Source organism: Zeus faber (assembly GCF_960531495.2).
Source record: "Zeus faber genome assembly, chromosome: 16".
Lineage (NCBI taxonomy): Eukaryota > Metazoa > Chordata > Actinopteri > Zeiformes > Zeidae > Zeus > Zeus faber.
Window position 1 is genome coordinate 31,640,910 of NC_137202.1, and position 15,060 is coordinate 31,655,969.

General features: G+C 41.6%; 1 protein-coding gene across 4 annotated transcripts; it reads left to right on the plus strand.

Moving 5' to 3' along the window:
• Positions 1-99: 99 nt before the first annotated feature.
• On the plus strand, positions 100-10,353 carry rab23 (RAB23, member RAS oncogene family). 4 transcript variants are annotated; one of them, XM_080016316.1, is made up of 7 exons: positions 100-176; positions 1,293-1,505; positions 3,507-3,592; positions 5,261-5,417; positions 8,078-8,160; positions 8,285-8,377; positions 8,470-10,353. In XM_080016316.1, the coding sequence occupies exons 2-7, from the start codon at positions 1,351-1,353 to the stop codon at positions 8,601-8,603; spliced, it is 708 nt and encodes a 235-aa protein (XP_079872442.1). In that variant the 5' UTR covers positions 100-176; positions 1,293-1,350; the 3' UTR covers positions 8,604-10,353. The 4 variants fall into 4 exon arrangements, with proteins under 4 accessions (XP_079872442.1, XP_079872441.1, XP_079872444.1 ...); XM_080016315.1 differs by lacking the exon at positions 100-176 and adding an exon at positions 506-725; XM_080016318.1 differs by lacking the exon at positions 100-176 and adding an exon at positions 765-1,060.
• The last annotated feature ends 4,707 nt before the right edge of the window (positions 10,354-15,060 follow it).

Consider the following 15,060-nt stretch of genomic DNA (forward strand, 5'->3'; position numbering starts at 1 on the left):
ACCCACCGAAATAAGTGACTACGTGACTTGGATCTAAACGACTTTGCTAACCCCCATTATTGTTATTTTACTTCCGTTTTGTATAATGACAAGATGCCGACTAAATCCATGTGTTCCCGAATGGAAGCACATTTATCCGTGGAGACCACAGCAGTTTGAATAGACACCAGCAGCAGGTGAGTGTTGACTGCATAATAATATCAATAATAGTATTAATAATGGTAATATAATAATAATAACCCTTCAATCAGAGCTGGAACCTTTCTACCTTCTATTCGCTTTGGTTAACAGTCATGCCATGTGTGAACGTCTCCGAACAAAATGAACAAAACTGTTACCAGATATGTAAGAGTATTTGGCCCAGTATAATGTCGTGGAATACCACAAACACTCATAAAGTTCTGCTCTGGAACTGTTGCGCAAGCAGTGAACGGCAGCGCTCCCAGTGACGTCACCTCCTGTCCGCCATCTTCCGCTGGTCCTGGCAACACAGCTGGTTGCTAGGGTTAGCTGTTAGCATCCGCTTGGAACCGGAGCATGGCTGTTATTGGTATTAGATAAGTTATATGCCGTCTACTAGATTAGCCCCGGGCTGCCTCGGTTGTAACGCACGTTAAATTAATTTTGGTTTTGAACAGTGCCGTTTATAGAGCTGGCTGACAATGTGGCGTTTACCTGGGAAACCAAGTAAACTAATCCTAACAAACACGAAGAGAGAGCACTAGGTAGGGTTACCTAAACCTCTGGTTTGGGGTTAACTAATCCTTACTGAGTACTGAACCTCTGGGTTGGCGTTAGGTAGTGTTAGCTAAACCTTACCGAGTACTAAACCTCTGGGTTACGGTTAGGTAGTGTTAATTAAATCTCTCGGTTGGGATAACTAAACCTTACTGAATACTAAACCTCTGGGTTGGGGTTAGGAAGGGTTAGGTAAACCTCTGGGTAAGGATTATTTCGGGATTTTCAACTACCCAGCATTGAACCATGGAGGTTCCAATTTAGGATCGAAATTAATCTCAATTTTTTACTTTGCATAAGACGGATCAATTAGTTTTTACAGGTAAGGCTCCAGTAGCTGCTTCATGAGTGCTTACTGGTCCAAGTCCAAGCTAACTAAACCAACCCTAAATGGTCCCAGTCACATCTCCTATCAACCAGTGTTGGGTCACTGTCCTGAATTCAACAATAAATAAATACAGCCAGGTATCAGTTTTAGGTTCCTGTCTGTGTATTTTCTAGGCTGGTTTGAAGATTGCACTAATGTTTTACCAACATTTTACAACACTTTTCAGGTGATGTGTGTACTGCTGGAGAATATTGCTGAAAGTAACTAAGTACATCTGAGGCATCATGTTGGAGGAAGATATGGAAGTTGCCATCAAGGTGGTGGTTGTGGGAAACGGAGCAGTGGGCAAGTCCAGCATGATCCAGCGCTACTGTAAAGGCATCTTTACCAAGGACTACAAAAAGACTATTGGAGTGGACTTCCTAGAAAGGCCAATCCTGTAAGGCTTCATATTTTATGTTGTTGTGTGACACAGTGCCCATATAAGAGCAGATTTTAGATGAAACTATGGACCCCTCACTCCACAATGATGCACCTTGTACGATTGATCCAGCTTATTGATGATTAGCCCGAAAAAGACAAAACCTTTTTGAACATAGGAGATAAGCGCTTCCTGTTATTTTAGTCCACCTCACCATTTACTATACAGGTACTCCTCACTTAACGACCAAGTTCTGTTCCTACAACCAGGTCGTTAAGCGAATTGGTCGATAAGTCAGGACCTGTGTTATTTCCCGGTAAGGGCTGTGGCTGGTGTGTATAGTATATATAGTGGCAACTGTATAATATTATTTCATGTTAAGGGGGTGTGGCTATTGTGAACGCTAGTGTAGTGATACTGACAGACTGTGGCGATGAGACTGAGAATGGTGATGAGATGAGATGTATACAAAAAAGTGTATATATCGTGTGTAAATAGTGTATATATGGTATTTATAGTGTATATATAGTGTGTATATAATGTATACAGTGTATATAGTGTATATATAGTGTTTTTTTTAGTTTGTGAATACACCATGTGGTGCTACTTGGACACGTCTTCAGTGATGTACCGAGAGTCATAGGGTGTTTTGGGTCTTTAATCATCAGACACCCTCACCCAGGCAACCCAGCCAGGAGTGATCAGTCCCTGACTTGTGTCCAAGTGGCCTGCTACTCCACGGATCTCCCCTCCGGATCCACAGCCATCGTGAGGCTTTTTCAGCAGCCTCCAAGATGTTTTTGATGGCTCTTTTGCATAGCTGTCCTTTAACTCCAAGAAGTTTGAGGGATCGGTGCAATGACTGGCCAGCGAATTCCCGGCATCCAACTTCGACTGGTTCGCCACGGGCTTTCCAGCCATTGCTCCTGCACTCATACATCAGCTCTGCGTACTTCACCCTTTTGCACTCGTTGGCCTCTTCAATTCGGTCTTCCCAGGGGACAGTAAGTTCCACCATGACCACTTGCTTTGTAGACTCCGATGTTAACACCATGTCTGGGCGGAGTGAAGTGGTTGAGATGTGTTCTGGGAACTTGAGCTGCTTTCCCGGATTGACTTGGAAGTGCCAGGACCTTGCAGTGGCAAGAAGCATACCCGAGGAGCGTGGCTGATGTTGTACCGTCTCCCCAGCTCTGACGAAGGTGATGGACTGCTTAAGGGTGTGCTGATTCTTGCTGTTCTGAACTGCTGCGCTGATTGTGTCTGCCAAAGCCCTCAGGACCTAGTCGTGGTGCCAGCGGTACCGCCCATCCCCCAATGCCTTCAAACAGCAGCTCAGGATTTGCTCCAGGGTGCTGCTTTTTTGGCACAGTTGGCATGTATATGCATGTATATAGTATATTCAAGAGGTTTATTTGTCACATACATATACATACGTTCATACATATACAGTATGCAGTGAAATGTCATGTATATGCACAATAAGTTCTTAAAAAATGTGCATAATCAACACGGAAGGCTATAGTGTATATAGTATAAATTATATATATAAATATATATAGTGTATATAAAGGGTGACACAGTGTACAATACAGACTGGTCGGAGAGCTGGTCCTAAGTCTGAACAGTTGTTAAACAGGTAGGTTGTGAAGTGAGTACCTGTATTTTCTGCATATTTCAAGTTGATATCAACAAGGGAATGAAAAAGTGTGTTAGAATTGATCGTTGTGTAGTTTAAGTGCAGTTTGGTTTCCTGCTTTAGTCATTTTCCTGCTACATTTTGGATTTTGTTCTATATGGACCATGTTGCAGCCTTGGTTGTGTCTCACAACCCTCCCAACTTCATATTTTCTTTATTTGTGATGGACGGTCATCTTTAAGAAGTGACATTGTGCTATGTCAATGGTAAATGAAAGTTATTGTTTTGGGGGTGACCTCTCTTTCATTTTAGAAATTTAAAAGCCAAAATATGCTTGGCAAGTGTCGTTTGATGAGAAGTTGTTGATCTTGTTGTTCCAGAGTGAATGATGAGGATGTTCGCTTGATGCTGTGGGACACAGCAGGGCAGGAGGAGTTTGATGCCATCACTAAGGCGTACTATCGTGGTAAGAAGTTCCTGTATCCTTCTATGAGTAGAGGGTAGGGCTGTTTAATTGTATATTAATTGCAATGTCAATATCGGCCTCCACAATAAAGATATTGCACTTATGATATCACAGCGCAAAGACGCCCATAAAGTTTTGCGGCTGAGTGCAACTTGCCCTTGTTTTTCATCTGAACGCAATGATCCATGTGTGGCAAAGTAAACAATATGTGCACCAGCGGGAGCTGCTGCAGGCTTTTGGGAGCACAGCTGAATGAAGACCTGCATTTGAGTCTCCATTTATGCATTCACGCCACTGCTCTACACTTGCCTGTTTTTAATTTAATAAAAAAAATGAGTCATTGTTCCCGTGGAAGATTTTTTTCGTGAAAATTATCAAGATCCTGTATTGCCCAACCCTACATACCAGTATACATTTAGTACACTTAAGTACTGTAAATAATAAACGGTATGTGGAAAGTACTGGGATGAAATACCTCTAGTGTAGGCTTGGGCGTGCAAAATTCCAATTGGCGATGGCTGGGGGGTGGCGGACAGGGGTGCCTGCGCATAGAACCTAATGTAATGTGGCAAATGCCGTCTCCCCGTTTCAGAAGTGCAGAATTTATTATTTACAAGGGAAGTATTTACACAAAAACATAGAGTTTTTACTAAATTAAGTCCCATAGCATTGGAAAGCAACGAGGAGACATTTTTTGGACTGAACAGGACAGCCCCTTAACTCAATTATGTTACAAAATGTTGTTTCATACATGTCGTACAAAAACAAAAGTAAATCTAAAATAAAAAGACAGACACGGGAGCTGGCACACAGTGCTGTGTGGGATAGAAATAAAGAACTCTATTGTAATTCTCTGAGTTAGGTTTACATTTTTCATTTTCCATACAAGTAAGAAACGGAGTAGATCAAATCAATCTAAATCTTTCTCTATGAGATTTATTATGTTTTGCAATATTATAATCGCAAGGTTTGCATATAGAGCGAGGAGATGCAATCCGATCTCTATCTATGTCTGTCTGTCTATCTGTCTATCTATCTTGACAATTTAATTGTAAATCTGCCCAAGCCTAGTGAAGCATCGTCGTGTGCACACTAGACTGGCAAATCTATCCCACAACGCACTGTGCGGACAAGACACTGGTAAAGGTTTCTATGTAGTGTCTGCATGACAATGGAATTGCAGCAGCTGTATGACCTTGCAGCATGTCTGAGAAGACATCCTGAATTGAACTATTCAGGATTTAATTAACAAAGTGTTGTCTTACATCAGTCTTTTTACTGGCAAACTAATGTACGCTGGACAATAATAAACACATGTTGTACATAGTACCAACATATAGTACAGAGTATGCCATATTGGACACAGAGTATTTGTCAAACGTTATTTTGTTTTACCACACTGGAAGTGCTGTAAACTGCAGTTCAGCTAATGACCACTAGGTGATTAAGAAAACCTCCAACTGAATGGAAGTGAAGGGAAAACAAAAATGTCTTGAAATACAAAGTCAAAACATTTTTTCCACAAGAGGTAGATTTTAAGATCAACAAGGTGTGTGTGTGTGTGTGTGTGTGTGTGTGTGTGTGTGTGTGTGTGTGTGTGTGTGTGTGTGTGTGTGTGTGTGTGTGTGTGTGTGTGTGTGTGTGTGTGTGTGTGTGTGTGTGTTGCAGGTGCTCAGGCCTGTGTGCTGGTATTCTCCACCACTGACAGGGAGTCCTTCCAGGCCGTCAGCAGCTGGAGGCACAAGGTGGAGCTGGAGGTGGGAGATGTTCCCACCGTTCTGGTGCAGAACAAGATCGACCTCCTTGATGAGACCCTTATAAAAAAGTAAGTTGACAACCAGAAATGTGAAATATCGTCAAACACTGGCAAACATGCAGAAGTGAGACTGCGCTCAAAAAGCCCTACGGCCCGAGCTGTCAGTGGTACTCACACAACTTAAGACGCTAGAGTGTCCACCAATTGTGTCTGTGGCTCGTCTGTCTACCCCTGACAGCATTAAGATCCACCGTGTGCTTAGTCCCTCATCCCTCCGTCCAGACCCGATTACATGCGTCACTATTCACCGCCCCGCCCCCCCCCCAACCTGCCCCCTCGTCTCAACCAGATTCCTGGAGCAAATGACTTTTGGGTGAATTAGGGAAGCTAAGAAAGACCATGGCAAAAACTACACTGTGTGCACAATTATGAGGCAAGTTGTATTTTTGAGGATTAATTTTATTATTGAACAACTACAGTGCTCTCGGTCAATCCAAAATGTTGATAAACCTCAAACCTGAATTTTTAAGAAAGTAAAAGTGAGGTTTTGGCTTTCTTAGGAGAATATCTATGTGTGCACAATTATTGGGCAACTATTAGTACTGAAGAGAAGATGAAGAGGACTGTTTAAATACCAATTCTAATTGAACCAGGAAATGTATTGGTTGATTCATGGATCAAACACCTGTTGTGAATTTTTCCGTTCAGCTCCTTGTTAGAGAACAGCAAGTTGTGCAAAAAGAACTGAAACATTGAACAGTTGGACATGTGCATTCAAAAGTTTAGAGAAGGTCAAATTAAGTTCACCTGTAAAGGTTATAGTGCATTTTAGGTTCATCCTGAAATTTCACCCGAAAGCCGAATATCCCTAACTTTTTGTGAGTAGTGTATGTCCATAAATTACGTTACGTGTAATAAAACAGGGAAAAAGTATTGAACACGCTTGCTGAAATTTATTTAATACTTCGTAGAAAAGCCTTTGTTGGTAATGACAGCTTCAAGACGCCTCCTGTGTGAAGAAACTAGTGGCATGCATTGCTCAGGTGTGATTTTTGCCCATTCCACACAAACTGTCTTCAAATCTTGAAGGTTCCGGGGGCCTCGTCTGTCAACTCTAATCTTCAGTTCTTTCCATAGATTTTCAATTGGATTCAGGTCAGGTGATTGACTGGGCCGTTCTAGCTTTATCTTTCTCTGAAACCAGTGGAGAGTTACCTTGGCAGTGGGTTTGGGATCATTGTCTTGCTGAAATGTCCACCTTCATTTCATCTTTAGCATCCTGGTAGATGGCAGCAGATTATCAAGAATGTCTTGCTACATTTCTCCATTCATCCTTCCTTCAGTGATCAGAATCACAATCAGAATTACTTTAATAATCCCAGGGGGAAATTACTTTAAATGATGTGAAGCCTGCCAGGACCATATGCTGAAAAACAGCCCCACACCATGATGTTCCCACCTCCAAACTTCACTGTTGTTACGGTGTTTTTAGGGTGATGTGCAGTGCCATTTCTCCTCCAAACATGGTGTGTGTTATGACATCCAAAGAGTTAAATGTTTGTCTCATCTGACCAGACTATTTTATCCCAGTATTTCATTGGCTTGTCTAAATGTTGTGCAGCAAACTTTAAACAAGCCTCAACATGCTTTTTCTTCAGCAATGGTGTCTTACGCGGTGAGTGTGCATAGAGGCCATGGCGGTTGAGTGCATTACTTATTGTTTTCTTTGAACCAACTATACCCGCTTATTCCAGGTCTTTCTGAAACTCTGCGAGGGCGCCTTGGTTCTTGGACAACACTTCTAATTATTCTTTTGACTCCTCTGTCAGACATCTTGTGAGGAGCACCTGGTCGTGGCGGGTTGATGGTGAAATTATGTTCTTTCCAATTTCGGACAATGGCCCCCATGGTGCTCACTGGAACATTCAGAAGTTTAGAAATACGTCTGTAACCAATGCAATCAGTATGTTTTGCAACAATAAGGTTGCGAAGGTCTTGAGAGAGCTCTTTGGTTTTACCCATCTTGAGATGCTTCTTGTGTGACACCATGGTCATAAGAAACCTTTTTATAGGCCATCAATTAGGACTAAACCAGCTGATAATAATTTGCACTGATGGGGGGCAGGATTGCTAACTAAATACTGACAGATTTCAGCTGGTTTCTTGGCTTCCCATGCCTTTTTGCACCTCCTATTCTTCATGTGTTCAATATTTATTCCCTGTTTCATTCCACGTTATTACACATAACGTAATTTATGGACATATATGTTTTGATTTCTTTGTATGTGTGGATTACTTGGGTTATTTCCGACATCTGGTGAAAATTTCATGTCAATAGCCCCATCAGAAATATATTTACTGAGAAAAATGTTGACGTGTTCAATACTTATTTCCCCCGCTGTATGTATGTGACAAATAAACCTCTTGACTCTTGCTGGTAATATTTAATAATTATAATTTGTCAGACCAAGACTCTTAAACGCCAGCAACAACTAATAAATGAAGACAACCGCTACAACTTATAAATGAAGTCCTCCTCCGTTTGGTTTCGTACTTGTCACTACAAAGGTCGAAGGTCAACCAGTTTATATTGGGTTCCATAGCTCCTGGTTGACCATGCTTAAAAACATATTAAACTTTATACTAACATTTTCAGCACAAAGTGTAATACATATAATTATTAACCGGTCAAATAATATAAGTGTTGTGTTTGTGTGCGTGCACTGCAGTGAGGAAGCCGAAGCTTTGGCAAAGAAGCTGAAGTTGAGATTTTATCGCGCTTCAGTCAAAGAAGATCTCAACGTAAATGAAGGTAAGTTACCCAGAGCAACGTTCTAATGAGCACCACTTCTGAGAACCAGAACCACCATGTTGTACTGGATCTCCTCCCAGTTTACATCCAGTAATGTTCCATGTTGTACTGGGATGTCTTCCAGTCTTCAGGTACCTGTCTGAGAAGTATCTTCAGCGTCTAAAGCAGCAGACGACCGAGGAGCCGGAGCTCATTCATTCTTCAAGCAATAAAATTGGTGTGTGTTTGTTTTTATGCCAATGATTTCTGTATTTTTCCACAAAGGAAACTGCTAAACTTTAGTAACTGAACAAAGCTTTTCATCCACAGGAGTTTTCAACACCACCAGTAGTAACATTTGCAACCAGAGCCCCAGCAATGGCCGTGAGATCATTAGTTTGCGACCCAACAAACAAAGGACCAAGAAAAGTAAAAATCCCTTTGGAAGCTGCAGCTTACTGTAGGCTAATGCTACCACAAGGCCTTTGCTGTTGAGATCCAGACGCAGACCAAAGCTCATCCCAACTCCATTCAACCTTCACTTGCCATAACTGTTGTGAGCACAAAACCTGTGGCAATTCATGAGCCTTTGGGTCGTCTAAATGACGAAACAAATGCAGCACTGGAGTCTCATTAGTTCATCAACCAAGTAACATTCGCTGTTTCGTTTTTCGTGGTGAAAGCTAAAGGATGGATCAAGTGGGTCAGTGAAGGATCTTCATCTTGAGATGTTATTCATAGGTTCAGTGTTTGTACTATTTTTATACATTGTCAGATTCCTGTTGCACAATTACAGTGAATTCTACTTCATCAGAAGTTTTTATTTGTGCAAAGCTATTTTTGTAATCATTATGACACCATAATGTCAAGTTAGTGCCAAATTGCATTTCACTGTCTAATAGTGAGACATTAAAGGATCAGTTGGCTGTTTTCCAGATCTTATTAAAAAGTTAAAGCTTCTCACTGTGACTTAATGCAGTCCAACTAACATTTTAACAAGTCCTGGGTTGAAAAATAGGGAATGCATCCTTTAAAACTGCCGATAATGGATGCAATGAGTGGAATGTGTTTCCATGGAAACCGGGCTTGGTGTTGGCACAAGCCTCACCCTGGACCAGGCGCTGTGTGTACCCAAATATTGGTTAGCTAAAGAGCTATTGTTAGCTGCTATAGTAATACGCCTTTACACACTGCTTCCTCCAATAAGTAGTTCTTCATATAATCCCAGAATTGATACAGTATTTTTTGTTTCTGTATATCTACATGGCTTATCGAATAATACATGAATAAGGTGCATAAGAAAAAGTGAATAACATTTCCCGTTAAAGACTGAGGTAGATGCTATCGATTATAGATTCTGTTTATAGTATAGACAGTATCTATAAAAACCGATAGCTGACATCAACTCAGTATGTATTCTGTCCACAGGGTGTTTATTCAAACATGGTACCTTTACATTTCAGTTTCAAAAAAAGAACAATGGGAGCTTAAATTCCCCCTTTCATAGTTAGGGTTATTATCTACAGAATATCTTCAGGTGTGCATGCATTTTTCCTCTGATATTTACGTAATTCCCAAGTGCTTCGATTCAAGTTCTACTAAACTGAACTTTACTCGAGAAGTAGCTTTGCAGACATTTCCAGGCATCCCATCATGCTCCGTTCAGCTGCTGTTCCCTTGGTGTCGTGGCAGTGTGTGCATGGCTTTTCGGGCTTTTATTGGTTTCCTGCACAAAGCCACAATGCTCTGTTCTTGTTTACACTCCATTTGTATTTAGATAATATATTGCATTTTGTCTTTGGTTAAATTGCCTGCACCATAAATATTGTAAAAATAATGTTAATTTCTCTTGTTTGTTGACTTGGTCTCTGAATGGATTTGGTGCACTTTATGCAGGCGACGTATAGAATATTTCTCCAGAGTTTCCTCACTCACTAACTCACCAAGCATTGTGTGCTGTCACTCAGGTGTTCTTTAAAAATCTGTATGTCCTCCTATTACTGTTTCACTGATGCCTTCATATCACACTTTCATCTTGAATAAAAAAAATCCACTTAATTTTAATTTCTCAATCAAATCTCTGACAAAATAGTCCCATTGTAGTTTTTACAAATGTATATACAGTTCAAGGTGTGACACCTTGTGACCGAATGTATTGTGTTGAAAACATGTTAGATGGTAACTTAACATAAATAAAATTCCTTTTCACCTCTGTATCAGTGTCTTATTAAAAAATAAATCATAATTCCTCCCCAAAATGTTAAGATGGCAATCAAAAACTACAGTGCTTTTTGAAACAAAGTGACTAAGTTATTCACAGAGAAGCACTTTGTAATATTTGGAAACGTTATTGAGCAGCATTCCATTCTCCCCGTCTATATATCTTCTGGGGGACCTCTTAGTCGACCCACCACTGAAACACCACCAACCCATTTTGACTGCCTTAACAATGGCCAAGAAAACAATATTACTCAATTGGAAAAAGTCCTCCTGGTCTGCCGGGGCTCCACAGTTTGGTGGATGCGGTTAGGGTTTAAGGTTAGGGTTAGGGTTAGGGTTAGGGGGTTAGGGTTAGGGTTAGGGTTAGGGGTTAGGGGTTAGGGTTCGGGTTCGGGTTCGGGTTTAGGGTTAGGGTTAGGGTTAGGGTTAGGGGTTAGGGTTAGGGTTAGGGTTAGGGGTTAGGGTTAGGGGTTAGGGTTAGGGTTAGGGGTTAGGGGTTAGGGGTTAGGGTTAGGGGTTAGGGTTAGGGTTAGGGTTAGGGTTAGGGGTTAGGGGTTAGGGTTAGGGTTAGGGTGGGTGAGTACTGTATTGATGATCCCGTCTACCCAGTTTGGGTAGCCTGGTATGTATTGGTGAGTACTTTTCCTATGTTCCCCCCTGGCCAGCAAGGGCAGTTTGGTATAGGGGACCAAAGGTAATGCACGGGCCGTCGCACGTTATCAAGATTCTCCAATCCCGTATTATGTTAGGTAGAGAGTTAGGTTCCTGTTCAAGTTGGGTTAGGGTTAGGGTTAGGGTTAGGGTTAGGGTTAGGGTTTAGGGTTAGGGTTAGGGTTAGGGTTAGGGTTAGGGTTAGGGGTTAGGGTTAGGGTTAGGGTTAGGGGTTAGGGTTAGGGTTAGGGTTAGGGTTAGGGGTTAGGGTTAGGGGTTAGGGTTAGGGGTTAGGGGTTAGGGTTAGGGGTTAGGGGTTAGGGTTAGGGTTAGGGTTAGGGTTAGGGTGGGTGAGTACTGTATTGATGATCCCGTCTACCCAGTTTGGGTAGCCTGGTATGTATTGGTGAGTACTTTTCCTATGTTCCCCCCTGGCCAGCATGGTCAGTTTGGTTGGTTGAGTTGGTTGAGTACTGTATTGATGATGCCGTCTACCCAGTTTGGGTAGCCTGGTATGTATTGGTTGGGTGAGTACTGTATTGATGATCCCGTCTACCCAGTTTGGGTAGCCTGGTATGTATTGGTGAGTACTTTTCCTATGTTCCCCCCTGGCCAGCATGGTCAGTTTGGTATAGGGGACCAAAGGTAATGCACGGGCCGTCGCACGTTATCAAGATTCTCCAATCCCGTATTATGTTAGGTAGAGTGTCAGGTTCATGTTTTGTAGTTATCCCATTTGGGTTAAAGAATATAGGCATATTCTGGCTTCAAGGAGAAGTCCCCTAACCAGGGTTTAAGGTGACTTACATTTAACAGGATGCTTGTTTCCTCTTAGTAGTATAGGTCCAGAGTAATTTGTCTTATATTTGTTGTTTAGATGCTTTATTAGTTGTTGGTAGACGTAGTTGTTTTCTTTAAGAGTGGTTAAGAACACCTTATTTGTTTTTTGTTTCAAGTTGTTAAGAGTGGTTAAGAACACCTTATTTGTTCTTTCTCCACATTTCTATATGATTACTTTTAGAAATTTAGGACACATTCATCAGTAGTGTACCTCAGGATCATTGAGTGTTTCAGCCTATTAAACAAACTATACACCCTCTCCTTGAGGCAGGCCACCTGGGCTTCGTCAAGACCCTGGTGTGTGTCCCCCGGTCAATTGGTTTATTTTAGGAAATATTTCTACTCTTGTTGGTTGGATTTTGATGAGTTAGGGTTAGGGTTAGGGTTAGGGTTAGGGTTAGGGTTAGGGTTAGGGTTAGGTTGGGTGAGTACTGTATTGATGATCCCGTCTACCCAGTTTGGGTAGCCTGGTATGTATTGGTGAGTACTTTTCCTATGTTCCCCCCTGGCCAGCATGGTCAGTTTGGTATAGGGGACCAAAGGTAATGCACGGGCCGTCGCACGTTATCAAGATTCTCCAATCCCGTATTATGTTAGGTAGAGTGTTAGGTTCATGTTTTGTAGTTATCCCATTTGGGTTAAAGAATATTGGCATATTCTGGCTTCAAGGAGAAGTCCCCTAACGAGGGTTTAAGGTGATTTAAAAGGATGCTTGTTTCCTCTTAGTAGCATAGGTCCAGAGTAATTTGTCTTATATTTGTTGTTTAGATGCTTTATTAGTCGTTGGTAGACGTAATTGTTTTCTTTAAGAGTGGTTAAGAACACCTTATTTGTTTTTTGTTTCAAGTTGTTTAAGAGTGGTTGAGAATACCTTATTTGTTCTTTCTCCGCATTTCTATATGATTACTTTTAGAAATTTAGGACACATTCATCAGTAGTGTACCTCAGGATCATTGAGTGTTTCAGCCTTTTAAACAAACTATACACCCTCTCCTTGAGGCAGGCCACCTGGGCTTGATCAAGACCCTGGTGTGTGTCCCCCGGTCAATTGGTTTATTTTTAGAAAATATTTCTACTCTTGTTGGTTGGATTTTGTTGAGTTTGGGTACGACCTCTATTTGTCCATGGGATATCTATGTTCTTAGGTTTTGTTGAGTATAGGTAAGTTCCGTCTCTGTTTGTCTTTGGGAAACCTCTTCCATTTTCAATTGGATTTTGTAGAGTTTGGGTACGACCTCTATTTGTCAGTGGGATATTTTTGTTCTTGGATTTTGTTGAGTTTGGGTACGACCTCTATTCGTCAATGGTTAGGGTTAGGATTTGGTTTTAGGGTTAGGATAAGGGTTAGGTTTAGGGCTAGGTCTTAGGGTTAACGTTAGGGTTAGGGTTAGGTTTAGAACCAGGGCTAGGCTTAGGTTTAGGGTTAGGCTAAGGGTTAGGTCTAGGGTTAGGTTTAGGGTTAAGTCTTAGGGTTAACGTTAGGGTTAGGGTTAGGTTTAGAGCTAGAGTTAGGGTTTGGGTTAGGGTCAGGGTTTTAGGATTAGGGTTGGAGAGGAGAGGGAAGTGGAGGAGAAGTATATGTAGAAGGGAGGTAGAGGGAAGGAGAGCCGTCTGTTCGGACTGCATTCTCCTCCTGCCTGTTCGGGCTATTCTCTACCGTCCCAGCTCTCTCAGTTTCCTGAGAGAAGGGGAAGAGAGTGAGAAAAAGAATGAAAAATGAAAAAAAATTGTAAGCTAAGTTATTTTGTATAGTTGTTAATTTATGAGAATAGACTCTAATCAATAGTGGAAGTTGTTGTACACCTTATCTTGCACCATGTTAACGCCTTTAAGAGGAGGAAAGAAAGGGGAGAGAGATTTGGTAAGATAATACATATAATGGGTTATAAGGAGAATCTGCTTTCCGAGGCACAGGCTAGATTAGGTTGGGTGAGTACTGTATTGATGATCCCGTCTACCCAGTTTGGGTAGCCTGGTATGTATTGGTGAGTACTTTTCCTATGTTCCCCCCTGGCCAGCATGGTCAGTTTGGTATAGGGGACCAAAGGTAATGCACGGGCCGTCGCACGTTATCAAGATTCTCCAATCCCGTATTATGTTAGGTAGAGTGTTAGGTTCATGTTTTGTAGTTATCCCATTTGGGTTAAAGAATATTGGCATATTCTGGCTTCAAGGAGAAGTCCCCTAACGAGGGTTTAAGGTGATTTAAAAGGATGCTTGTTTCCTCTTAGTAGCATAGGTCCAGAGTAATTTGTCTTATATTTGTTGTTTAGATGCTTTATTAGTCGTTGGTAGACGTAATTGTTTTCTTTAAGAGTGGTTAAGAACACCTTATTTGTTTTTTGTTTCAAGTTGTTTAAGAGTGGTTGAGAATACCTTATTTGTTCTTTCTCCGCATTTCTATATGATTACTTTTAGAAATTTAGGACACATTCATCAGTAGTGTACCTCAGGATCATTGAGTGTTTCAGCCTTTTAAACAAACTATACACCCTCTCCTTGAGGCAGGCCACCTGGGCTTGATCAAGACCCTGGTGTGTGTCCCCCGGTCAATTGGTTTATTTTTAGAAAATATTTCTACTCTTGTTGGTTGGATTTTGTTGAGTTTGGGTACGACCTCTATTTGTCCATGGGATATCTATGTTCTTAGGTTTTGTTGAGTATAGGTAAGTTCCGTCTCTGTTTGTCTTTGGGAAACCTCTTCCATTTTCAATTGGATTTTGTAGAGTTTGGGTACGACCTCTATTTGTCAGTGGGATATTTTTGTTCTTGGATTTTGTTGAGTTTGGGTACGACCTCTATTCGTCAATGGTTAGGGTTAGGATTTGGTTTTAGGGTTAGGATAAGGGTTAGGTTTAGGGCTAGGTCTTAGGGTTAACGTTAGGGTTAGGGTTAGGTTTAGAACCAGGGCTAGGCTTAGGTTTAGGGTTAGGCTAAGGGTTAGGTCTAGGGTTAGGTTTAGGGTTAAGTCTTAGGGTTAACGTTAGGGTTAGGGTTAGGTTTAGAGCTAGAGTTAGGGTTTGGGTTAGGGTCAGGGTTTTAGGATTAGGGTTGGAGAGGAGAGGGAAGTGGAGGAGAAGTATATGTAGAAGGGAGGTAGAGGGAAGGAGAGCCGTCTGTTCGGACTGCATTCTCCTCCTGCCTGTTCGGGCTATTCTCTACCGTCCCAGCTCTCTCAGTTTCCTGAGAGAAGGGGAAGAGAGTGAGAAA

Excerpts from the sequence above, each read along its gene's own strand:
- rab23 (XM_080016316.1), top strand. The coding sequence starts at position 1,351 with ATGTTGGAGGAAGATATGGAAGTTGCCATCAAGGTGGTGGTTGTGGGA. Across the intron at positions 1,506-3,506 it reads TTCCTAGAAAGGCCAATCCT|AGTGAATGATGAGGATGTTC; the intron begins GTAAGGCTTCAT and ends TTGTTGTTCCAG. Across the intron at positions 8,161-8,284 it reads AGATCTCAACGTAAATGAAG|TCTTCAGGTACCTGTCTGAG; the intron begins GTAAGTTACCCA and ends GATGTCTTCCAG.